The sequence below is a fragment of the Camelus dromedarius genome, chromosome 3 (genome assembly GCF_036321535.1).
Source record: "Camelus dromedarius isolate mCamDro1 chromosome 3, mCamDro1.pat, whole genome shotgun sequence".
Taxonomy (NCBI): Eukaryota; Metazoa; Chordata; class Mammalia; order Artiodactyla; family Camelidae; genus Camelus; species Camelus dromedarius.
The window spans coordinates 69,998,688-70,022,619 of record NC_087438.1 but is presented as its reverse complement, the minus strand read 5'-3'; the positions used below and the strand labels follow the sequence as shown (position 1 = coordinate 70,022,619).

The following is a 23,932-nucleotide window of genomic DNA, read 5'->3' as shown; positions in this document are numbered from 1 at the left end:
TGTCTGATACTTGAAGAATGATCATTTCCTAAAAATTAGGGGATATAGACTGCTTAGTTTTGATTTAGAGCAAGCAAGTCCTGACCTTATGGAACTTATCATTTTGTGAACATGAGAAACATCAGGATGGGAAAGCTTCCAAGGAAAATTAATACAGGATTTCTCACCCTTCTATTCAAGCAGTGGCAGCAACAAGAATGCAGTTTCCACCCAATCTTTAATTCCCATTGTCTCTTATCAGCACATCACAAGTTCCTCAGGAAGGTGCTGTCTTTTCCTTTGAGCAATCCTTGGATATTCAATGAGGGAGAAGAAAAGCTACGTGCTTTGTCCATTTTATAAAAGGCGATTTATGAATAGAGGAAGGATGGCCATGCATGACCATTCAATGAGCAGGGCACACATATCCATATCTATTTTCCTAAAAGACAATTAACAGAGAAATCCACTTCTAATTCTCTTCATGAATAATAAAGCAGACAGTGGGTAAAAGCAGAGACCAGGAGAGAACTTTCTCACAAGCATGGATTGCAGAGACTATTAGAAGCCAACGGGCAATACAAGAGACGCCAAGAGGAAAGAGAGAGAACAAATATTCTTACACCTGAAAGAAAAAGATGAAGAAGAAAGAAGAAACAGAGATTTAATGAGTTCAATCAGCACGCCTGCCCTGAAGAAGTCTTGCATTTTTAACAGCACCTCTTTGTCGGTGACATTTATCAGGGTAAACACACTGGGGCTTTGGCAATGAAACTGGAATCCATTTACACATGAAACTGGTTATCCAGATGAAAGCGAGATGCCAGGAAAAAGCAGGTCTTGAGCGAGGACTGCCATATAAGTCCCAGAAAATGTTCTTGTGTGGCTCTTGTTTCATGGTCTTGTGTCATCTACCCCAAGCTGGCCTTTACTGATCCCTTTTTCTATTAAACTATTCCAGCCTCTGCTGTTTACTTGGAATGAATATCACATTAAAATGGAAAGTTGGACTTTGTCCAATTTAGCTTTAGCCAGCTGAAACAGTATCCATGGGGGAAAATGATGCTGTAATTTTCTCGTCTGATAAAATGTGGCTAGAAATCCATGCAGAAAATGCAGCAATATTCATTAAAATGAAGAATATGCTACAATGAATAGTAATAGTTTGCTTTTGAAAGCACTTGTTAAAATACCATTAGATGTTCAATAACGACTAAGACGCTGTAAGAGAGATGTATGAATAGAGATGTTGAGTTCGACTGCTTTAACTCTGAACTGATCTCTTTCTCAGATTCCATTCTCAACTGTGACAACTGGAAAGGACAATTAAACAGTAACAAAGCTATCAATCTATTTTGAAATGCTGACTGAATTCCATCTTCAGTTGCACAAAGAAAACTACACACATGTGTACATGACAGAACAGGTTTAGCATAATTTAATCAGCATCTCTGAGAATGGAGGAAATAAACAATTGGACTGTTTATGGATGGATCCTCAAGTTTCCAAATGAGATCCCACAGCTGCACACTTGAAAGGACAAGATTCATTACACTTAGTTCATAAGATATTTTAAAATTTACCTTCATATGTAAATTTGTGATAAAACAAATGAATAAATGGATATTCATTATTCAGGAGAATTAAGATAACCTGCTAAATTTTGGAGCAAGCTTTTAAAAATACAATCAGGTAAATGTGCTCATAATCTTCTAAAAGGCAGTATGTATCACAGGTGGATAAGTGGGCCAGCTCTGGAGTCAGACAGAAAGGAACTGCCTTTGCCTGGTTTGAGATTTGGGGCAAAACACTTACCTTCTGTGGGGGTGGGGTAGAGCTCAAGTGGAGGAGCGCATGCTCAGCATGCACAAGGTCCTGAGTTCAATCCCCAGCCCCTCCATTGAAAATAAATAGATAAATAAACCTAATTTACCTCCCCCCAAAACAAAAACAAAACAAACACACACAAAAAATCTTCCCTCAGTTTCTTCATCTATAAAATGTAAATGATGATGACAATAACAGAGCCTAACTGTTGTGAGGTAATTTATGTAAACTTTTACAATAGGCACAGGACCACAGTAAGCACTCAGTAAATGTTTTTTTTTTTTTTTTAGACATTTTTATCAAAAATCCTTAGGAGAAGATAGCAGAAGATAGAATAAAATTTGGAAAGAAAAACTCACAGGGAAATGCAGGGGAATTAGTCCTAGTGTTATTCTTAAGTCTCCAGTGCTTATGAAAAGAGCAAATTTGAGTAATAAAATTAATCTATATGAAGATGTGAAGACCAAGGAATCATTTCTACACATGTGGTGGCCAAACTGCTGCAACCGCAACATACTCCCGGGAAGGCTAAATTATCACTGGCAGGGAGCAGTCTTACAGGGAGGGAGAATCCAGCAGCCTTTGTACCCAGTACATGAAAATAACAAAGTGCTTTATTGTAGTCTGCTAGCAACTGAGTTGATCATTTATCATGATGCACTTTTTCTGAAGTCTTGAAATGCCTCAGCCATGTACTGTTTTAACTGCCTTTAATATTACTCTCCTTAGGAAGGTGAAGGTAGCTTCAAGGAGGAGAGAACAAAATGGTAAGTAGGCAGAATCCCAGACTGTTATTGCTTTCTTTCCACAAACCAGTCTGTGAAACTATCTTAATTGCTTGCAAATGCACGAGACTGCCTCTCTTCTACTTATCACAGCCGTACATTAAAAGAACAAATATGTTTTGCTCACAAAAATCAAGTTCAAAAAGAGCCTTCATAGTTCTCTCAGCATTATGCTCAGTTTAATTAATGAAAAACAATGTATGCTGTTTTTATTTTCATTTACTGCTTGAAGAAAAAAATGTTACTTACTTTCCATCCCAGACATGGTCACCTCTGTGGAAAATCACCAGGTTATTCTTAGGGTCTAGAGCCACCCCAGAAACCTGGCCTGGCAACAAGTATACTCCAGGCCAATCCAGTGCCTCTTCTACATGGAAATCTAAAAGATAAATGCATATATTTAGTGAAAAAAGAAAGCTACTATGACCACATGAAGATTCACAATGATTATAAGAAATTCATGCAGTAACGTTACTAGATGCAAAGAAAAAAAAATCAAGCCGTGCTCTACATAAAATATACCACATGCACATGCCAAGTAGCACCCTGAGCTGTGAATAAAGTAAATGACTCTGAACTTGTCTGGGGACTGTATGTTCTCTTTCTGTTGATAAGATGCCTGTTAAACCAGCTTATCCTTAAGTCATTAAAGAGCAGATTTGAGACTGCTTTCTTCCTAACAAGATTCTTACTTTAGTATAATTGGAAAATATGTCAACACGGATAGCATCATCTTAATGCAAACCGTTTCAATGTTGTAAATAAATAGCATTCTTGGGCAATAAGCCTGAGTGTGTGTGTGTGTGTGTGTGTGTGTGTGTGTGTGTGTGTGTGTGTTTGTGTGTGTTTGTGTGTGTGTGGCTGTCTTTCTCATCTAACTCCTGTGTAAATTCTGGATGTTCAATATACATTAGACCATATAATAAACCATCATTGATAATCCCTTGTGCAAGAAAGTATGTAAGACACCGATCTCATTTTGCCTAACTTCAGCATTCCTGTAACAATGGGAAGGGAGAGACAGTCTTTCACTGTTTCCTAACATGAGAAAAAGGAGAAAATAAAGAAAGTCTGTGACAATGATTTACAAACTATTCACACTTCTGATCAGTATACATTTATACTTAAGAGAATACTTGGGTTCCATTGTGTTAATCCCTTTTATAAAAATGCTCAGGAATAAAGAGCTACGATGCACGGAGTAGCTTCACTAACTGAGGCTATAAAGTTATGAAGAGACTGAGAAATCTACTGTATCAGTGTCAATATTTCTTTCGCCCTGAAATACTTCAACAGAGATGCTGAGGAGTAAAACAGCAGCAATTTAAGTCTCCTTTCTCCTTCCCATCCCCTGGAGGATGTGGCAACACGTGGTGAAATCCTCAAAGAGAAGCATTAAAGGCTGGAGGAAGAAAGGGAAGCACAGGGCTTGTATCATCAGCTTCTGAAAACCTGAGAGAATGCTGACATGAGAACAAACACTTTAAAATAATTCTCTCAACCATACAAAAGGAAATAGTATGTTTTTGCCCCAAATATTTTTACCTTTGCACATTTAATTTTTTTAAGATAAAAAGTAACAACATAGCACAATCAATAGGATGCCTAGATCAGTTCTGCCTACAACTTCTGCTTGAAGCGCCTTCAACAAATATTCCCTAAGTGTATTGTCAATGTGAGGCATTATGCTAGATTCTGGGAACACGGAGAAATAAAACACAGTTTTGGGCCTTGAGGAACTCATAGGATAAAATGAGAAAAAACAGAAAGCAATACTTATGACATAATGTAGTGCAGGAACACAGGAAAGGACCCGTAATCTTTCCTGAGGCTTGGCTGGGAGAGGGTAGGGTTAAGGTCAGACCTGGAAGGTTTCTCAGAAGAAGAAATATTTGTGTTCTCACTTAAAGTTTCTTTGAGTATAGAAACAGGCAGAGAATCTCTCAATTAGAAAGATCAGAAGTGAGGGGGGTTCTGTTTGTAGAATGTGTTTCAACATCTTTAAGTAATGTGTGTACCTTTAAGGATATCTGTGTATGTCAGGTGGGGGTATGGGAATGAGAGGCAGGATTAAAAGACCCGGAGACCTAGTTCAGATTGGAAAATATACTGTAGAGCACGGGAAGGAGTATGGGTTTAACAATGAATGAATGTAGTTCTGAGCTGTGGTGTCTTGATCTCTCCTATGATTAATTTTGAGGCATGCGGCAAATACTTTATTAGTAGCAGTAAAGCTCAGAGCTTGGGAATAATTTACTTTTGAAATATATTAGAGCACCTGGGAATGTCTTTCTCATGTGTGTTTTGCTACGTCTTCCTGAGTTGCAGAGAAAGGGGCAGAGTTACAGCTGGCATGCCTAAATATGCAGACGGTTCTGGGCACTGCAGTGGACATGAATGAGGCTGCTTGAATGAACAGCATTCATCATCTATCGTGCTTGTCATAAGAGGAGAAAAGGGCGCAAACTGCTGCTACAGGTGACTGGGAGCCACTGGAAGTTTTAAAGCACGGGGTGACATGATTCAAACCATGTTTTTGAAAGTGAACTAGGAAACAGGATATAAGTTTAATAATTAGATATGTATAGACAGATTCCCCAAAGAAAATGTTTTAAATTATTTAAAAGTTGCTTGAATCTCAGGTTGTACTTCATTCATCTCATCTCAGTTACAGCTTGTCTGTTTGGTGGCTGTTCTAAACTCGTTCACCAGCTCCTGAAGATTCTGGATGGGTGCCCAGGGAACCGTGAACCTCATACAATATAGATATCTGATACCTTTTATCAGCTTCCTACAGCCCAGAACCACTACAACTAGATGGAATTTCTTAAGGGAATTTCTTATTCACTGTTTTGTCACCAGGGCTTGCACAGGGCCTGGCCTGCTGTAACGGCTGAATAAATGCACTAAACTCAACTCTGTGCTCCAGTCTCTACTTGCTTATGTTGTCAACTATTATTTAGACAAACTTTTCATTCACTTGTACTACCTCTTTTTACCCCTAGTATTAAGCTGAAGACAGTGTGAAGAGACTCAATCAACATGCTAATTGGCTATTTATTTTCCTTAAAGACAATAAACAAATGTCATGTTTCCTGGAACTTTTCTATTCAGTGGTCCACAAACAGGTACTGGAACTTAGGATCTCATGAAGGTGCAGACACCCTAATTCTGATATAAAATATGCAGTGTCCAAAATAAACACATCTGGAGTCAAATGTGGATTTCATACAATATTAGAAATATTGTATAAAGAACCTTAATCTGGTTGTGAATAATCTCTATTATCAATTGATCTTAGATTGGTAAGCACTTGAAAATCTGCAAAAAGCACTGACTGATAGGTTGTTAACAACCTATTTTGCCACATATAAGAATCTTCTTTTGTTGGAAATTTTCAAGAAGGAAAAGTAGGATAAATATCTAGAACATATTTATTAAAACATACTTTTGGTGAATTTTCAAAACAGTAAAGATGATATGTAAGGAAATATATGAGAGGTAACACTGTGAGCAATCTGGCTTTTTTAGTACCGAGACAATGCAAAGAACTATTTTGTGCATAGCAGGAACGTTCAGAGAAATTATATTAAATTTCATCAAAAATATCATTGCATATTTATTAAGATTACCTACCCAAGACTTCAAAACTTTCAGGATCTAAGTCTCTGTATTAACTACAAATTCTAAAATAATTAAAGGAAAACTGAGTTTACTTTCTCTTCTGTGAACACTAGCTCAGTTAACTGATGTTTTGGCTTCCAGTGTAATCAACTTTTTATAAGGTAGTTAAAAGCTATTCTCTTTAAAATTAAATGAACAAGAATCAAAGCAGTCATTGAGGACTACAGATATGGAATGAAGACTAATGTTTTCCCAGTCCCTGCCCATCTCTACAAGAGAACCATAGAATGCTGGAACAGGACAGGCTCGTCTCAGGTCATTTTCTTCACTCACAAGAAAGGAACTATAGGCTTCGGCCAGATTTCAATCATTAGTATCAAGGATGACTATTTTCTGTTCCCCAATTAAGGAATATTTCTAATTCTTATTAAAAACTGTATTATAAAATATATCTGGGTTCTAACTTAAACTTCACATTTTCAATCAAGGAAGTTTAAAAATTTGAGTTCAGATCCGTTTTAACCTTTATTTAAGAAGTGATCCAGTATACAACTAATGTTTTAGGCTTACCATTTTAATTTGACAATTAAATACAAATTTCTGACATATGACCTTAGGCAAGCCATTCCCAACTCCAAGTGTCAGCTGCTCTAAATTCAGATGTCAAATGATAGGATGATTTCAGAAGAATTCTTGCATTCATTATAAATAAAGGTAAATGTCCAGCCTCATATTCCACTATGTATTTAGAAAAAATTTACTACTTTCAGAAAAAAATTAAACATTGCTGTGAGAATTGTATCAATAAATCACTAAGGATTAATAAATTACACCTTTTCAGGAAAGATTAATGTTAGTGATCAATGCTCCTTTCATGTAAAATTATTAATAAGCATTTAAAAGGGCATTCATTTATCTGTGTACATAAAGACTAACAGAATTAGACAAAATTGAGAAAAAAACATAATTTCAAACCTAGAACTATGACTTGACTTCACTGTGGCGAGGCTCTTCACATTTACTCTTAAGGAAAAGACCCAGTAAAGTCACTAGAAGATTTCAACAACAAGAACAAAATAGAATGGTTGTTTTTTCTATGCAGATTCTCATTTCGTGAGGAAAAGACGCCTTATTTTGGTCAGGGATTGTTATTCACTAGACGTGCCAACAATAACTGTAATTAAAACTACAGGAGAAATATTTATACCCAAGTGAGAAAGAAAACAAGAGTTAATTATAATGTTTTATTTAGTGGGAGTGAAGTGAGGAAGAGTTAAGACATAACTAGGGGCTCAAAAGTGTTAGCAGACTTCCTTTTCTTTTAAAACACTAATTGCAAATAAGATCTTCATCTCAGTCAAGTTGCTTGAATACCGATTTGAGAAAGCATGACCAAAGGCAATCTACCCCTAGTTATTACAACTGCAGATGAGACGATGGGATGATTGGAAAAAACCCAGCCATCTTCTTATCTATCTGTTATTTTATTTTATTGTGAGAGTCAGAATAACAAGAAATAACAGTGATTAAAAATCAAGACTTGGAGCAAATCTGCCTGGATTTGAATCTCAGTTCCTTGAGCTGGTGGAACTTTGGATATGTGACGTAACCTTTCTATGCCTCAGTTTCTTCCTCTATAAATGGGTTTATAAATAGGGTTGTTATGGGAATTAAATAAGTTAATGTATCTAAAACCCTTAGCCTGGCTCACAGTAAGGGCTATGAATGTTTGTTTTTATTATTCTCCTCCCCTCCAGAGATGAAAATTCAGCCTATTGAATGCCTTATTTTATCCCAGAATTCTACAAGACTTGAACCTGGAGGTAAGCATATGATCGAAATACATTAAAAGTATGGGCTCTGAGTCATGAAAAAGTTGTCCATAGAAACTAAGTCCAATTTCAATGTATCCTAAGAATATGTAAAGACTCTCTCTTATCTGATGGGAAGCATCACACAAGCACAGATGCATTTGCTGAGGTCCAGAGGGGTGCAGCGTATGCTGAACCAGGCTTCCTGATTAGGAATAGCAGTCTACTCATATTTGATAGTGAGAGTAACTATCTGAAGCTTTACATTTACCTTTCAATGAATGTAGTTTCCAGAAGGCAACTAGAATGAAGACTAAGATTTTCTTTCTACTCTAATAATGCTATCTCAATATAGACCTCAAACTAATGGCAGAAACCTAACGATGTTAAGTGTAAAAAGAAGTGCATTTGCATCTCAGTTTACCAGGATGCATATTTTCACACTGTATATCTTATATCACAGGAAAACATCAATGCAGATCAATGTAAGTGATTTGAAGAGCCACAAATTCCCATTATGATAGAACACTACTAGGTCATTTTTCTCCATTTATCAAATTCGAGGGCCAAATTTTGCAGCTTTCCTACACATTGCAAGAAAATTCTGTCCTGGATGCTGCCTCAGTTAAAATAATTAATACTTAGTTCTACTACTTTGGCATTTAAATTTTTAAAATCTTAATCCAACATGACAATAATGGTAGCAATTCTAATCATAATTATTAATAACATAACATTTATTAAGTGCTTTTCTTCAATTAGAGTTAGATATTACATTGTGTTATGGTAGAGTGAAAGAAAATTGAAAAGAAAAAGTCTTTTAGAAATAGCTTACCTAAACATGACTTTTGCTATTTTGCATTTAACTTTTTTAAAAGATTTTGAATCAGAGTAGTGCAATAACACTAAATCATTTCAGAAAGGAAATACATACACATTTTCTTCCTATAATTAGAATTTGTGCTGTATGTTTCTACAACTCATTGCTATATTTATTTCAGTGACATTCACCCACACACTTAAAATGAAAGGAAGCTTCCTGAACCAGATCCTGGAGGACTATTTTTCTCCTGGGCACTACCATTTTGACCACATGGAAGGTATGAGGAGATTTGGCAAGTAAATGTATTTCAAGTATTTTAAGTATTTTATTATTTCTTTCTGAGAAAACCTAAGTAGGTTTTAGGAATATAATTCCTTAAGTCAAACTATGAATTTTATCTTGACACTTATGATGCCTATAAATATCATTATAACTATTTCAAATCAAAGAGTAACAAAGGCAAGTCATAGATGTCTAGAAACTGTATTTTTGGTGGTGAACACACTGTAGGGTATACAGAATTAGAAATTTAATGTTGAAACATATATAATGTTATAAATCAGTGTTACCTCAATAAAAAATAAACAAATAAATAAATAAGACAATTCCCGGAATAAAGCGCGCTGCGACGCTAACATTTCACACGTGAACAAAACTGTATTTTCACCAGAGGACTTTCCCTTCTTCTTTCTTTCTTTTTTTTTTTAAATAGACAGGGCAGTTGGATTTATTTTGAAACAAAAGCTTTGTTGGGCTGCATCACATGCAGGAGAAAAACAATACTTGGAGTGTGGTTAATATCAGTATGTGTAACAGTGCAGTATGTTGCAGATTTCTGGGCACCATACTCAGAGGTGTCAATTCACTTGTTCTTTGGTAGGACTCAGGAGTCTAGATTTTTCATAAGCACCTTAGGTAATTCTGACGCAAGGAGGTCCAGGGACCACCTCTGGAGAAACACAGTTTTAGCAGATAAATTTAGAAGGAGTTTGAGCAGGGCTGAGGATGCTTACACACGAAAGGGTCAAAAATCTGGGTTCCAGTTAACATCACGTATCGACTATTAGGCCAGTCCTAACGGACAATGCTTGAAACTTCTGTGTGAGCAACAGCCACTGCATGCTAATTTTTTTTTCGATTATAAATAAAAGTCAGCTGGGTGCTGAATAATTTATGGCTTCCTGCAAAGCTGTATTTGAAAACATCAAGCTGGCAGCCTGTGCCATTCCAGCCCACGCGTGGACAGCTGCCATGCACGCGTATCCGTTACTTTTTTGGAGATTATCTCCACATGCTGTATTATCTGGCTTTCCACATTAGCAAGTAACATGAAACACAATCGATATCACAGAAGCCACACACAATTAAAGACAAAGATGAGGCACTCCATAGCTTGCTGGAACAGAAACCTGAAGGGAATAAGGTATTTATTGTCCTCTAATTATGGAAGCCAATCCTGGTTAGAAGCAAAGATAAATCTGATAGTTACTGACTTGCTGGAAGTCCCTTCAGATATAACTACTCAACTTTCCAATTAAGATAGCAATTGATAATGGAACTTAAGAAATCAAAGTCATAAAAATGGTTACATTTTACAAGTCAATTGGATGAGAATGTTCGAAGTGTAAGATTCCTTTGAGAGGAATTTAGTTACCTTAAAAGAAAGTAGTGTATAACCATTTCATACACGGGGATTTTATACATCAGGTCTGAATTTTCAGTTTATTCCCATTGAGTTAAATGGAGAATACTGATTTGGTAAGAGTCTGTTACCCCAAATTTCATACGACACCTTCCCCAACATGATCCAAAGGTTTTTGGTCCTGGTAATTCTGGCTCCTCAACTGGATGTAGTATTGGACCAAAACAAAGGAAAAACTCCTCAAATAAAGATGATATCTGATAACCCAACGAGTAATCTTTTTTCTAATGACAAGTGCTTTTTACTGGTAAGCTTTTTCACCCATTAATTTTTATTCCCTTCAGATTTTGCTAATGTGGATTGTAGCATTTCACATTTTATTCTTTAAAAGAAGCCCTAAACGCACCTCCTGTGTGTTCTGGCTCCCAGGTGCCTTCACCAGGTAGGGGCTGCTGTAATGACAAAACTCTGCTCTCTGCTGGCCTCATAGTAGATTCTAGTCTGTGGAATTTGTGAATTCTGTCTCTGACAAGAATAGCATTGCCCCTCTCCTCATGTTCTGCACTCTCTCTGGCATCAGATCGACCAAGATCCTTCTTCTGGACTACGTTTGCAATCTCAGCTACCAGGTCTGACTCTGACTCTGCCTTTTCTGTCGGATTGTACTTATGCACATGAACAACATCTTCCCTTTCTCCTAGCAGCTTGGAAAGTAGTGAATAGAAATCACCTGTGGAAAAAAAGAGAAGAGATAAGAAGTGTAGAGTTCATAAGTTTGCAACATTTGTAAAATTTTGTGCCTGAAAAATATCTCCTGATTCCTCACTATAAGTTAGAGAGAAAGTTGCTCTCAGACGTTCATGCATGGGGGGTGAGGAGGGGAGGTGATTTTCCAGAACAATGAAAAAATAATATGCTCCACATTTCATTTTATAAACCGCCCACTACTTTCTGTTATCTCAGAAGTCAACAACACCAGATAACCTCTATTAGCATAATAGTAGAAATAAAATAATGCATATATGATTGCATGGCATGTTTCAATAAATGGTTTTCACAATATATTTGGATTGATTTGGAAGTCAGAGTTCGTCAGCTTTCTAAAATAAAATATTATCAACAGCTAAGCCAGAAAACAGTTATCTTTATAGACAAACCCTTTGAAGTTGTCTTTAAAAGCCTATTAAAGTGTAATCCACAAAACATTAAATGTATTTTTTTGAGCAGGTGCTACAAAACACAAAAAACCTAACATCTACTTGGCAACTGGAAAACCAAAGCTGTATTATTATTATTATTATTTTGTTACATGTGCTACTATAAGTAGCTCTAGTTATCCATTTTAAAGAAGAAATGGACAAATTCCAGAAATACAATTTTATGAGAAAAGAATACTTTTAAATACGTTTCAGGGGAGGGAATAGCTCAAGTGGCAGAGTGCATGCTTAGCATACACAAGGTCCTGGGTTCAATCCCCAGTACCCCCTCTGAAAAAATAAACAAATAAGTAAACCTAATGACCTCCTCCCCCCAAAAAGCAAATTGAAAAATAAATAAATAAATAAATACGTTTCAAGCAAAAGACAAGGTTTTAACAAACTAGTATCCCTGAAATGATTCATCACTAAAATGTATTTCATGTCTTCCCGTACTCAGAAGTAAACCTGGATATGATAATATAACTCTATGAAAACAAATTATTTATAAAATGTTATGACATATAAAATACGACTATGGAAGGTTCATGAAGTATTCTAACCCTCATCATTCCCATCTATGCTTCCAATCCATTTACATCAAATGTGTGAATGGGAAACATATATGTGTTCTCAATGAAAACACAGATCTGCTTTCCTAACTCAAACCCAGAGGTGACCCACAGCTCTTCCTTTTCCTCACTCTAAGTGCTGCTAACGAAATTACTTATGACTATGGAGTCCTATTGCTTAAGTTTTAATTACATTTATAGCACGATCAGATAACATTTATAAAATCTTTTTATGACCATGAGGAAATAAAAATAATGCCTGGCTTAGCCAGGACACATTCCACTGAAGAACATGTTATTAGAATATTGGTACAAAGGGATATGAAGTCTTTCCGAAACGATGCTAAGAGATCTGTCAAATTTACCAATAATCTTGGTTTAATGATTCAAAGTAGGTTTTCAATTCTTGCCCATGAAAGCAGCTCATCCCAGGTAAAATCTTCAATCAGAAAATAATTACCAAGTATTAGGGCCAATATCAGTAAAATGAACAAAGCAAATTACAGTGCAACCCATTCCAGAAGGCCACAGTGGCATTCTGCCTCACAGAAGAGAAATTAACCTATGGCTGCGAATCTCTCCTGTCCATATACTAAATATAAATAGCATAAAGCTGCTGTGCAAGGAAACATTTCATATAGAAAATAAAAACCAGATGATTTCAGGGACAGCTAAAGAACACAACTCTAAAACTTGAATCCATGACATTAGGCTAATATCGATAGAGGAACACAGGCTTAGAACTACGCATACTCAGGTTTGTCAGTAAAAATCAAAAAGATGTGATACATGCAGAGCACTTGGTTCCTCTGAAATGACCACTTACAATTATCACTGGGTTAGGAAAACAAAAGCCTAGCAATGTAATAGGCTTGCCTGCACACAGACGGCCCTGGCCTGGTGAGAACACGGCTTCAGAGCAGCAGTGCGCTCACAGAGAGCACACGCGGGAGACCACTAGGTGGCTGTCTCTTACATCCTTACACACAAACCAGAGGGTTTTTTTGTTTTCTTTCCCCCTCTTCTGGTGTATTGAATGTTATGAAATCCTGAAACGTTAACCATTTCTCTTAGTCATACTGAGATCTTGACTTAGGAAATCTATCTAACCTTGAGTGCAACGGATGGAGTATGGAGTAGAGTATAAACAGAAGTTGCGTGGTCTCTACCCCAGTTTCGTCTCTCAGCGTTCTTTCTTTTCAGTTTATACTATAGCCATATTGGACTTTCAGTTCCTTGAATGTCAACTCTAAGAAGATGCTGTTTCTTCTTCCCGGGTCATTCTCTCCTCAGTTATCAACTTGTTCCTCAACCTTCAGAAGTTACTTAGGTGTCACATCCAAGAAGCCTTCCTTGACAATCAAATCAGGTGTCACTGCTGTGTGTACCTACTGCACTCTGCTCCTTCCCTGTATTGTTACTACCCCAAATCCGGTCCGTATTTCACACTAGCTTTCAAATCCAACCCCTGACACTTAATAGCTACTTTGTGCCCTTAAGCAAGTTACTTAACCTTTTAAAATAGATAACAGACAGCTACCCTCAAGAACTATTTCCTGGATTCAAAGAAGATAGTTAACATAAAATGCCCAGTCCAGCATATACCACTAAGCAGGTATCACTAAATTGTAGCCATTATAATTACTACTACTACTAATATAAACTCAAGTTGCAACATGCATCTGCTTTGATCTACTGTTTACCTAAAATCAAAAAAATCAGTTCCTATTTTATGTACTGGGATTTTCACAATGGAAAAAAGCCACCTTTAAATTTGCAGTCCTCTATTTTCTCAACAGGTCACTGTGGCTACCATTGTGATTTGCTTCCAGGCTTTGCCAAAGGAGGTGGTACCTGCACTTTCTTTAACTTCTTCTGAGTCTGTTTTTGGAGAAGGAACTATGCCTACTCCAACGTTCCAGAGGCCAGCCCTCCTTGAGCCGCCTAGAGCCTTTCCTATCTGCTTTTTCTTCCTACTCTAATACAACTCTTCCAAAGATTTGACTCAGGCTATAAACACACTCCCTTCAAGCTTATCCTGGGTGGCCACAGAAGCGAGAAGAGACTCTCCTTTGACACAATGTCTTTCAAGCTTTTCCACTTCCCCTCTTCCTTTAACAAGTTCCAGTGCCATCTACATTTCTGTGATAATGGAAATAGTCTGCATACCGGTTCTATCCAACATGATAGCCCCTAGACACGCGGGGCTGCTGAGTACTCGTAGTGGCTAGTGTGACTGAGAAACTTAATTTTTAAGTTTGCTTACTTTTAATTCATTTATATTCAAATTTAAACAGCCACATGTGGTTAGTGTCTACCCCACTGGACAGTGCAGGGTTACGTGCTGCTGCTTCATCCTTCCTCACAGCCTCTTCCTGAATCGAAGGCATCTGTTTCCACTCCCTGCTTCACTCCTGCACGGCTTCTGCATGAGTTGCTCAAGAGCTCCTAGTTGCCAAAGCCAGCAGACTCTTCATCTTGACCGACTGGTGGCATGTAGCACTTTTAAAGTCCCTTCAGAAACTCTCTTCTTACGACATTGTTCTTGTCAGATCTTCACTTGTCGTCCTTGCTTCCTCTTATTCTGCCCAGCATATGGAAATGTTGGTGTTTTCTGAGGTCTGTCTCTGGCATACTTTCATTTTCCCTGACTAAGGCCTCTTCCTACTAAGTGATCTCAGCCACTCACAAAGCATAAGCTGCTACTTCCAGACAAATGACCCTGAAATCTGAAGCTTTCCTAGTACGGAGAACCTAGTGGTATATAAAACTGCCGTCTGGAAATTTCCACTTGAATTGAATGTCTATTTGAACGGAATTTTGAATGCAACATGTCTAAAACAGAGCTCTTAATCTGCTCCCCATACTTTATCTTTTTTATAGTATCTCTCTCGGTGATGAAACCATGTTTTGGGTCAATCAATCCAGAAACTAGACTCATTCTCCCCTCACTAGTCAATCACAAAGTCAATTCATTTGACGATAATGATTTGTCAGCATCACCCTTTCCCTCCCTCCCACCAGTGCCCACCTGAGATTCCTATCAGCCTGGGATGGTCGTGCTGGAAGACTCCTACCCTCCTTCCTCAGAACAGACCCTCATCCTTGCCTTCGATGGGAAAAACCTGTCTGGAATAGTACTAAAGCTCCTCTGCCTTTGTGCAACGGACTTGGGATTGAAGGTAACCTGCCCCTCCTACATGCTCCTCAGTTATGTCCTCTTCCCCAGCTCTGTCAACCTATGTGTTCCTGGGTGGTATCCTCTAGTTCTGTTCTGGGTCCTGCTGCTAAGGGGGCCGATATTTAATTTCCAGACTGGAACCCATTTGAGAAAGAAAGAGGGTGTTGTTAATATTTATACCAGGCATAAGCTGGTACAGTCCTGAAAAACCTGGGATGTATCATTACCCTATTTATTCTTGACAGAGATAACATTTAAAGAAGTACTTTATAAACTACAGATGATGATACCAGTAATAGCAGCTAATCTTTTTTTGAGAGCTTGGCATGACTAAGTCACTTTACTGAGTGCTTTATACAATGAGACACATTTAATCTCTATGAAATACTTTCTGTCCTCATTTTAGGTGAGGAAACCTAATGGCACAGCACTAAGGTGCACAGCGGGTAGGAAGCTGAATTGGGGTTCAAATGAGACACCCTGACTAAGTGTCACTACACTGGATCCAGGTTCTCTTCCCTTTTCTGTACCAGCCAATAAGCTCTTTTCTGTGAATTCACCTCAGACCTGTCAATCTTACTATATTAATTTTTTTTTTCTTTTTAAAGTAACAGTCTTCTGAGCTCAGGTGCTGCGTTCATCCTTTAACTGAACAAGCTTCTTTTTGTCCTATCCTGTCTTGTCTTCTTTTTATTATGACATAAGATGCTGATAAATTAGTCAATACATATAGTGATTCGCACAAAGCTGACCTAAAGAACAGTGACGGGTTTTCTTTGGTTTGAAAAAGTAGAAGAGTTTGCAGTTCTCTCAGTAGTTTTCACTTACTACTGGTAATACACCTTACATGTTTGACGGATTCCTCTAAGGTGTTCTAAAAATGCTTTTTTTTTTCTGGTACTTGTAAATTATTTGGTATGGGACAAATGGAAAGGTATAAATGTGATTTTATATAAAAATAACCTCTCTCACTTCTTAATCATTGTCACTTTTCCAGTGATTAACACTGTTCCGATCACAGCAGATACTCAACAAATGATTCTGGAATGAATAATGTGTTAAAAATGTCACTCCTTGCTTCTGCATTAGTAAAGATAAACATACTTCCTTGATGACTTTAGGCTGCAGTGAGTTCCATTTCTTTCTTTTCCTCACTTAAAATTTGATTTTTATCTTAAGAAATGCAGAAATGCTCTAGGTCTTTAAGTAATCTGGCTGAGTGGGTTTGGTATTTGGAAAACACAAGTATCATAGCAGCTAATGTGTCAGGAAAAGGAATACAGCATAATACAGGAGGATCTAAAACACTACCAACTAAACCACAAGTCTGTTAGATGTGTGCCTGCATCAACTACTTCATGGCTCAATGGACATTTTTCTATTTAATGGGGATCACTCACTATTCCCTCCCACCAGCATGGAAATTTCTCTGGTTCACTTTCTGGAATATGGTGAGATCAAACTAAACAAGATGGAAACATACTTTGAAATACTGCCCCATGTGGGTTCTTTTTTTTTTTTTTTTTTTTTTGGTAATAAAATGATTTGATTATTGGATTAAAAAATTAAGCACCCCTGCTTTTAGACAGCATAAACTCCTAATTGTGGCAGGCATTTTTATTTTTAAAATAATCAAGAACCTCTTGGTAATCTTTTAGAATAGAAATTTCCATTTCCCACACAAATCACTAGTACTTCATTACCTAAAACAAGCAGCTCTTGTTACTGCTTATTGCTCTGTGATTTCTATGGTACATAAAGAGTAAATAGGATATTCATTAGCAGTTTAACCACTGACAAAATATGCCAAGATTATAACCATGCAACAACAACTGATTGTAAGAGGGATATGAGGAATGAAAAAATAAAAGCACTTCTCTTTAGATTTTCATATTTTGGTGTATAACTCAGTCATAGCTGACTTTCCCTTCTGATTAAAGTTGATTTGTCTTATTGATGGTTTACTTATTATTAACCCACAACATTTATTTTACTAGCTTTAGAGAAATAAAACACATGATCATAAGACCAGTTCAAGCATCACAAATGAAGTTGAACTTTATCATTTTTTCCTCCTATAGAACTCATCTGATTGAGCAATAACCAGAAATGAGTCTTTCAACTCTTTGTGTTTTTAAAGAAAACAAGGCAAACGTATAAAAAAAGGAGAAGTTACGAGATGATGACTTCTGTAACTACCATACACACTGATCTATATTGGAAAGCCAAACCATGTGATAAATGACCATTCACAACTGACTATTCTGTTATTAGGAAACCAATTTAAAACAGCATCCACTCGGCTCCCAGAGCCATGGAGGGTATTTAGAATTGCATTTGATAGATGAGTTCAATAAATAAAGACTTGTGAGCTGCTCATAAATCATAATAAACTGGTAAGATTTTAGTGAATGGAAATACAAACAAGACTTGTATCTTCTTTAAACAGCAAAGTGGCATGGAGAATGGTTGGAATTGCTAAGAAGATGCTACTGAAATCATATGGATTTTATTAGGGGATGAAGGGAGTGTCCTATCTAGAACAAAACACAGGAATATACGTTTTAACTACTAAGCCCAGCCTGTGTTTCACTCCTCTCAGAAACGGTTCACCAACTGTTACTTTAATAAGCTTTTACAGTAGAGTATTGTCTTTTTAACTTGCAATCTTGTTCCCTTGATTCTGCTTCTTTGATAAAACATGCCAATGGTAATTCACTTTTGTTAGCATAAAACCACCATGAAATTATTCTGTTTCACAGAAGGTGTCTGAAGACCTTTAACTATCTGAGGCCATGGAGTGTTTTCCCTCTACAAATTGTATTTTTGTCATATTCTACCTGCCTTGGGAATACAGGAGCTCATGCTGACCTTTGAGTAGAAAGATGGATTATAGGAGGGCATAAAGACTACAATGAAAAGAGTTTGGAGCAAACTGAATAAAACATGTTATAGGCCCTTCTGCAGCAAAAGAAATGCTGTCTGGAGCATAATGCACAATAACAAGGACATACTGGTATTGTAGAACTGACTTTCAATTCTGTCTTGCAGCTTTTTTTTTTTTATTAAAGACATCAAATGTTTCCAACACAACTGACATAAATTTCAATACTGTATCTATACCTTGAATTTTAAAGGAGAGAAACACTCAAATTCATAACTCCTAAATGTAGTTGTATAGATTTGTGCTTGCAGCTGGCAAGCCTCTTAGTTTCAGCCCATATTCCCTGCCTAAACAATGTTGATAGAAAGTTCAGGCTGTACCTCTGGTACAGTGAGCATATATAAAAAAATTATAATGCATAAGAAATAAAGAGAACTTAAAAAACATGTATGAGTTTCCTAAAAGTGCCAACCATAACAGGTACATAAAGGATACGTTTGTGTGTGTCGGCTCTGGAAAACCTCAACAGCTTTCTCACTCTGTGTAGTCTCCTAGGATTCATTTCCTCCACCCAGAATCACTGTCTAATTGGGTTTTATTGTTTAGCTTATTGTACTTATTACATACAGAGGTAATTCTTCACTTACAATGTTTTCAAAGCATGATGACATTTCAGATTGTTTTGAATATCCATTAGTGTTTTTCTGCATGGAGGCTGACATAATCAACTCACTCACATAAGCTCACCTATAGACAAATAGGCTATTTTCAAAGCACTGTGGGCAGGAATACACACAGATTATGCAGCCATTAAAAATCATGCTTGCCAATAATTTTTATAGTTGAAGGAACTATTCAAGACAGTGTTAAAAAAAAGAGGATACAAAACTGTGCATATATTTTGATCTGAATATTGTTTAAATAATTTACCCATAGATGTGTAATATACATTTCACATGCAGGGTGCAAGCATATAGCCATATTTCTGGGGGTTATGGGTGATTTTTTATTTACTTCATACTTTTCTATAATTTCCATATCTTCCATAATGAATATAATTTTTAAAATCAGTCAAATACGTATTCTTTAAAAAAATTCTCTGCAAATTTAATTAAAGCCTCATTAAAATGTCTTCAATTGTTGCAAGATCCAAGACGACTTGGTAGGTAAAGATGTCCACATAATGAGGTTCTTCTGGTGTTTCCATAATTAGACCTTTTGCGATAGAGTCTGAGATACATTTCCCTTCAGCCATATTTTGTTCGAGAGGGAGCAAATGCAGACACAGATGCTAGAGGAGGTCAGTGTGCTGGTGAGTAAGCACAGACTGGGCAACTCTACATGGATTTACACAACTCATGTTTCTTTCAAACTAGTTATTTCCAATCAAGATGAATATTCTGGTAACAATTAATAGCTAGCAATTTTAGTGATGAGAATTTCAAAGAAAATAAAATGCTCACATTTCTCCTGGGGAAACAGAGTATTAGATTTTTTTGCTTTGATTTTTTTCTCTCCACGTGGAAGGTACCGACTACTTCCTGTCTCTTTGGGACACAGCTACATTTCTTTTTCCAGCCTATGGCCTATGAGTATTTCTCTCTCTTTTTTCACTGCCTCAGTAAAGGTCATTCCTTCTTTCCAACACAGCACTTATTATGTATCATGACCTTTACCTTCCTGTCCGTTTTCCAATGTATTACGACAGGAAGTAAAACAACATTGTTTGTATTACCCAGGTAGAACTACTCTACTGATGGTACTGAGTTTGCCTTTGGAAACCTGTCCTCTGACTTTTGGGGGTCTTTTCTTTCCTGTCCCTCAACTGTTCTATTTCCAATGGGGGTTCGATGCCCTCTGTGAGACCACCATGGATGCTGTCTGTTAGCTTGTGGCTAGCACAAATGATATAATTCAGAGTTTTTATTTATTGAGGATTTAAAATATTAAAAGAATCAATACAACCAGGGGGAGTTAATTGAACATAATTATTTTGGCTAGAACAACAAAATAAGGCAAAGGGTTAAGTGTGAGGGCTTACTTTAAAAATCAGCATACGTGGCGTAATTTATTTGAATAATTAGAGCCCTCCTATTAGCTACTTGGTCAATTTAACACCCCAGGGAACGAATACAAACAGATGTTTTGTGCAAACAAACATCTCTGAGAAGAATGGGATACTCAGTAATAAGTAGATTTGCCCTGGGTACTGCAAGGAGATAGATTGATCTCATTAGCGAATCAAATGAACTATGTATACAAATATGCACTTGGTATATTTCTTTACTTCTCTTTAAATTCTAGGCTGGTGATCCCCAAAGACCAGAAGAATAACAGAGAGGCCACACCGGCCATTGAAATGGCATTTGGTGAGGTATTTGTCTTCACATAATCTGGGAGGTGACATTCTGATAGACTCACTAATTTCAACATATGAACGCCATAGCCTGTCTTCCACAGTATGAAAATCGAGTCAGGCTAATGTTTTTTTTCCTTCCCAAGTTAAATCACTTTGCAACATTTTTATTCATAAGCATAATAAAATGGTAACTACAGTAAAATAATTTCTTACACATCCATAGAATTTTTCTCTGAAACCATTAAGGCTATGCTGGGAATACAGCCCAATATAAATATACAAGGGGATATTTAAACTTCTTAATACTATACGTGTACTTGATCAAGCACAAAAGGGTAAAGGAATGGCAATATATGAAAGTGTATTAAAGGATTTGTTTTTAGGCATATATGACACCTCCTAAAATTCTACTATTTGGGAAGAATAGATTAAACCTAACATTTAAGGTACCTCTGCTAATAAAACCTCTGAGTTTCTAATCTTTCAAGGGTTTCAATGTCTTCCTTGATCAACTCAAATAACTTCAAAAGGGAAACACAGTCCAGCCTCAGTTTCCATAGAAACAGCATTTTACAAGCTGCATCTACTAAATTGTGGTCTCATTCCACACTGTATCACATGCTTTGGTATTTGGAAATGTATTTTAAAATGACTCAAATTATTTCCAAGACATGCAGTTCAAACAGTGTGCGCAATGTTAAAATAATTCATTTTAAGATGGGTCAAATTTCAGGACAATGATAGTAAACACTGAAAACTACTATATTTAGGCTCCAGTTACTGACTTTCTTACAAATATATACCCAGGATTGATAAATTTAGCTACTTTAAGTCATATTCAATAGTTTAGTATGAACCATTTAGCATTAACTATTACAAAATCATCTCCCTTTTTTTTACTTAACACAAAAATAGAAACACAACTTTGAGCTAAGTTTTTTTTTTTTTTAAGCCATTTGGTTAGAATGAGATGTTATGGAATATATTCTACACAATTTCAAAACTTTTGTTTTACTGTTTACCCTACTCCCCTTTCAGAGAGCATTTTTTTCCTTTAAAAAGTCTCAGGTTTTAATTTTGCAAATACTATTAGTGCAAAAGTAAAACTTAGACCTAGATCTAATAGAACACATTTTGAATAAATCCAATAGTGGTTTACAATATCCAAAGAGTCACAAATTTCTGTAAGTTACTAATAGAAAAATCCTGTCTATTTCCTGTACACTTCATGCTGTCATTAGAAGTGTGTTTGCATTAACATTAAACTAATGTTTTGACATATACCTAGGCCAAAAACAACTTGATAACGTACTTCAACACCTAACACAAAGTACCATCTTCCAAACTGGCAAGAAAGCCAGATTTAGGAGAATAAATTTTCCTTGCCAGCACATGCAGTATATGACACACAACAGCAAGTGTTACCACCTCAAATAAATAGAAAAGAGGGAGAAAGCAGCTTTCCTAACTTACCAGATGGCAACTTAATACAAAACTACAAATGTGCAAGAAGATAATCCCTCCTACCTTAACTGAAGGCAGAGAAGAATGACTTAAAAGAGAGGCAAAATGTGGTTTCTTAATTTCCTTTTCCTTTGAACGTCAAATATAGTTAATAAACACACCATACAAAATGTACAAGAATTTAAATGGTAAAGGTCATAAGACTTCAAAAGTAGCTCACTGATTGTTTCTAATGATTATATTTACACTTGCACTATATATAAAAGTTACAATACTAAATAAAACAAAGACAGAAAAATCTAATGGGACTAAATTACACTAATTAATTTTACTTTCAAAACCAAAGTGCAACAGTTGACCATTTTCTCATGTATTAATAAGCATTACCGAAAATCAGCAATATATAGGGTAGACGGCAGATAAAGACAGACCTAAAATATCTCACTAACTTTAAAATCTGGCTGCCTATTTGGAGAATGAATACTTTTATAGGCTTAGTTACAGAAGTAAGCATACATACCTTGTTCCAATACTTCTTCTCGTTTTGGCTGCTGTAGTAAAGAAGCCTTATCTTTATTCTCCATTTCTGTAAAAGATCAAAAAAGATGAGGTTAAATTGGCAGTATATATCACATACTTTAAAAACTAGATCAAATACCCTCTCAGTAATATATACAAGATACAGAACTTTACAGATGCATTAATAAAACTGCTTGCATTTGTTTTTTACATTGAATTCAGTAATATTTTTAGGATATTTTTAGAACCTTTAAAGGTATATTTTATAAATACATTAGAATCTTAATAAAGTTTCCAACAGAAAGAAATAAGAAATTGTTCTGGCATTTTAAGGTTGAACTTGCAAAACTCAATAAGGTCTTAGCATGCTTCATCCAATAAAATAGTGTGTGGGTTTTGCAATTTTAAAGTAAAAAAATGACAATCAATATGATCATTCTGCAGATGAACAACAGTAAGTTAAAGAACAATTCTGATGATGAGACCAAAAAGGCTAAGACTAGCAATGCCTCATAAATCAAGAACGGTTCTTTCTTTGCTTGAAGAGGCCCATTAAACAGCTAATTTAGGGTATGGTTGGAGATGATAGCCATTTTCATTGGCAAACTGTTCACTCTTTACAGCATGGTGTATAAATTCATAAACTGCATAATTCATTACTGGTTATAGGAGGAATGAAATGAGGAAACTAGAAAACATGAATTGAATGAAGAAAGATGTACATTTATGGAATTGATCCCAAAACGAATCTGTTTCATCACTCCTTGAGAGTTCACTTTAACTGTTCTGATGGGGGCATGTCTGGAGGGGAGATAAAATATAACAGAGGGAAAAGAGGGAATCAGATTATGTGTACACATGTGATTGACAGGAGGAGGAGGATTTTAAATATTAATCATAGAGTCAAGTGAGACACATAAAAATACGAAATACAAAATCATATGTTACTTTAAATTAAACACTAGTTTCACCTTTGTGATGTCCATGCATCATGACCATGTCAGACTTCACAGGAATTGGAATATTAGCCTCTGGTGGTATGGTTCTGAACATATCCGGAGCTACATTCTGCGTACAGGTCATGAAAGAAACTGCATGCTTGGCTTCCATGTAATACATAATGTACAAGTTGCACATCTCATCACTAGATGTGCCACTGCAGGGGCAAAAAAAGGGAACCCGTAGACATGACAAATCAACCATTCACATAAAACATATTCTCAACGCAAGAAAAAATGCAACCAGTAAATCTGTCAACAATGGAGT

The 23,932-nt window shown here is 36.4% G+C and overlaps 1 protein-coding gene across 15 annotated transcripts in view; it reads right to left on the bottom strand.

Annotated features, from left to right (window-relative positions):
• Window positions 1-23,932, bottom strand: part of PAM (peptidylglycine alpha-amidating monooxygenase) — a 258,433-nt gene that overhangs the window by 34,142 nt on the left and 200,359 nt on the right. For 9 of the 15 annotated variants that reach the window (XM_031448746.2, XM_031448747.2, XM_064482798.1 and 6 more), the window contains 4 exons: window positions 23,638-23,822; window positions 22,668-22,733; window positions 10,898-11,221; window positions 2,841-2,970 (listed from right to left, as the gene is read on the bottom strand). In XM_031448746.2, the coding sequence (XP_031304606.2) occupies window positions 2,841-2,970; window positions 10,898-11,221; window positions 22,668-22,733; window positions 23,638-23,822 (705 nt within the window). The remainder of the gene's footprint in view (window positions 1-2,840; window positions 2,971-10,897; window positions 11,222-22,667; window positions 22,734-23,637; window positions 23,823-23,932) is intronic. The other 6 variants (XM_031448751.2, XM_031448752.2, XM_031448753.2 and 3 more) reach the window with 1 other exon arrangement.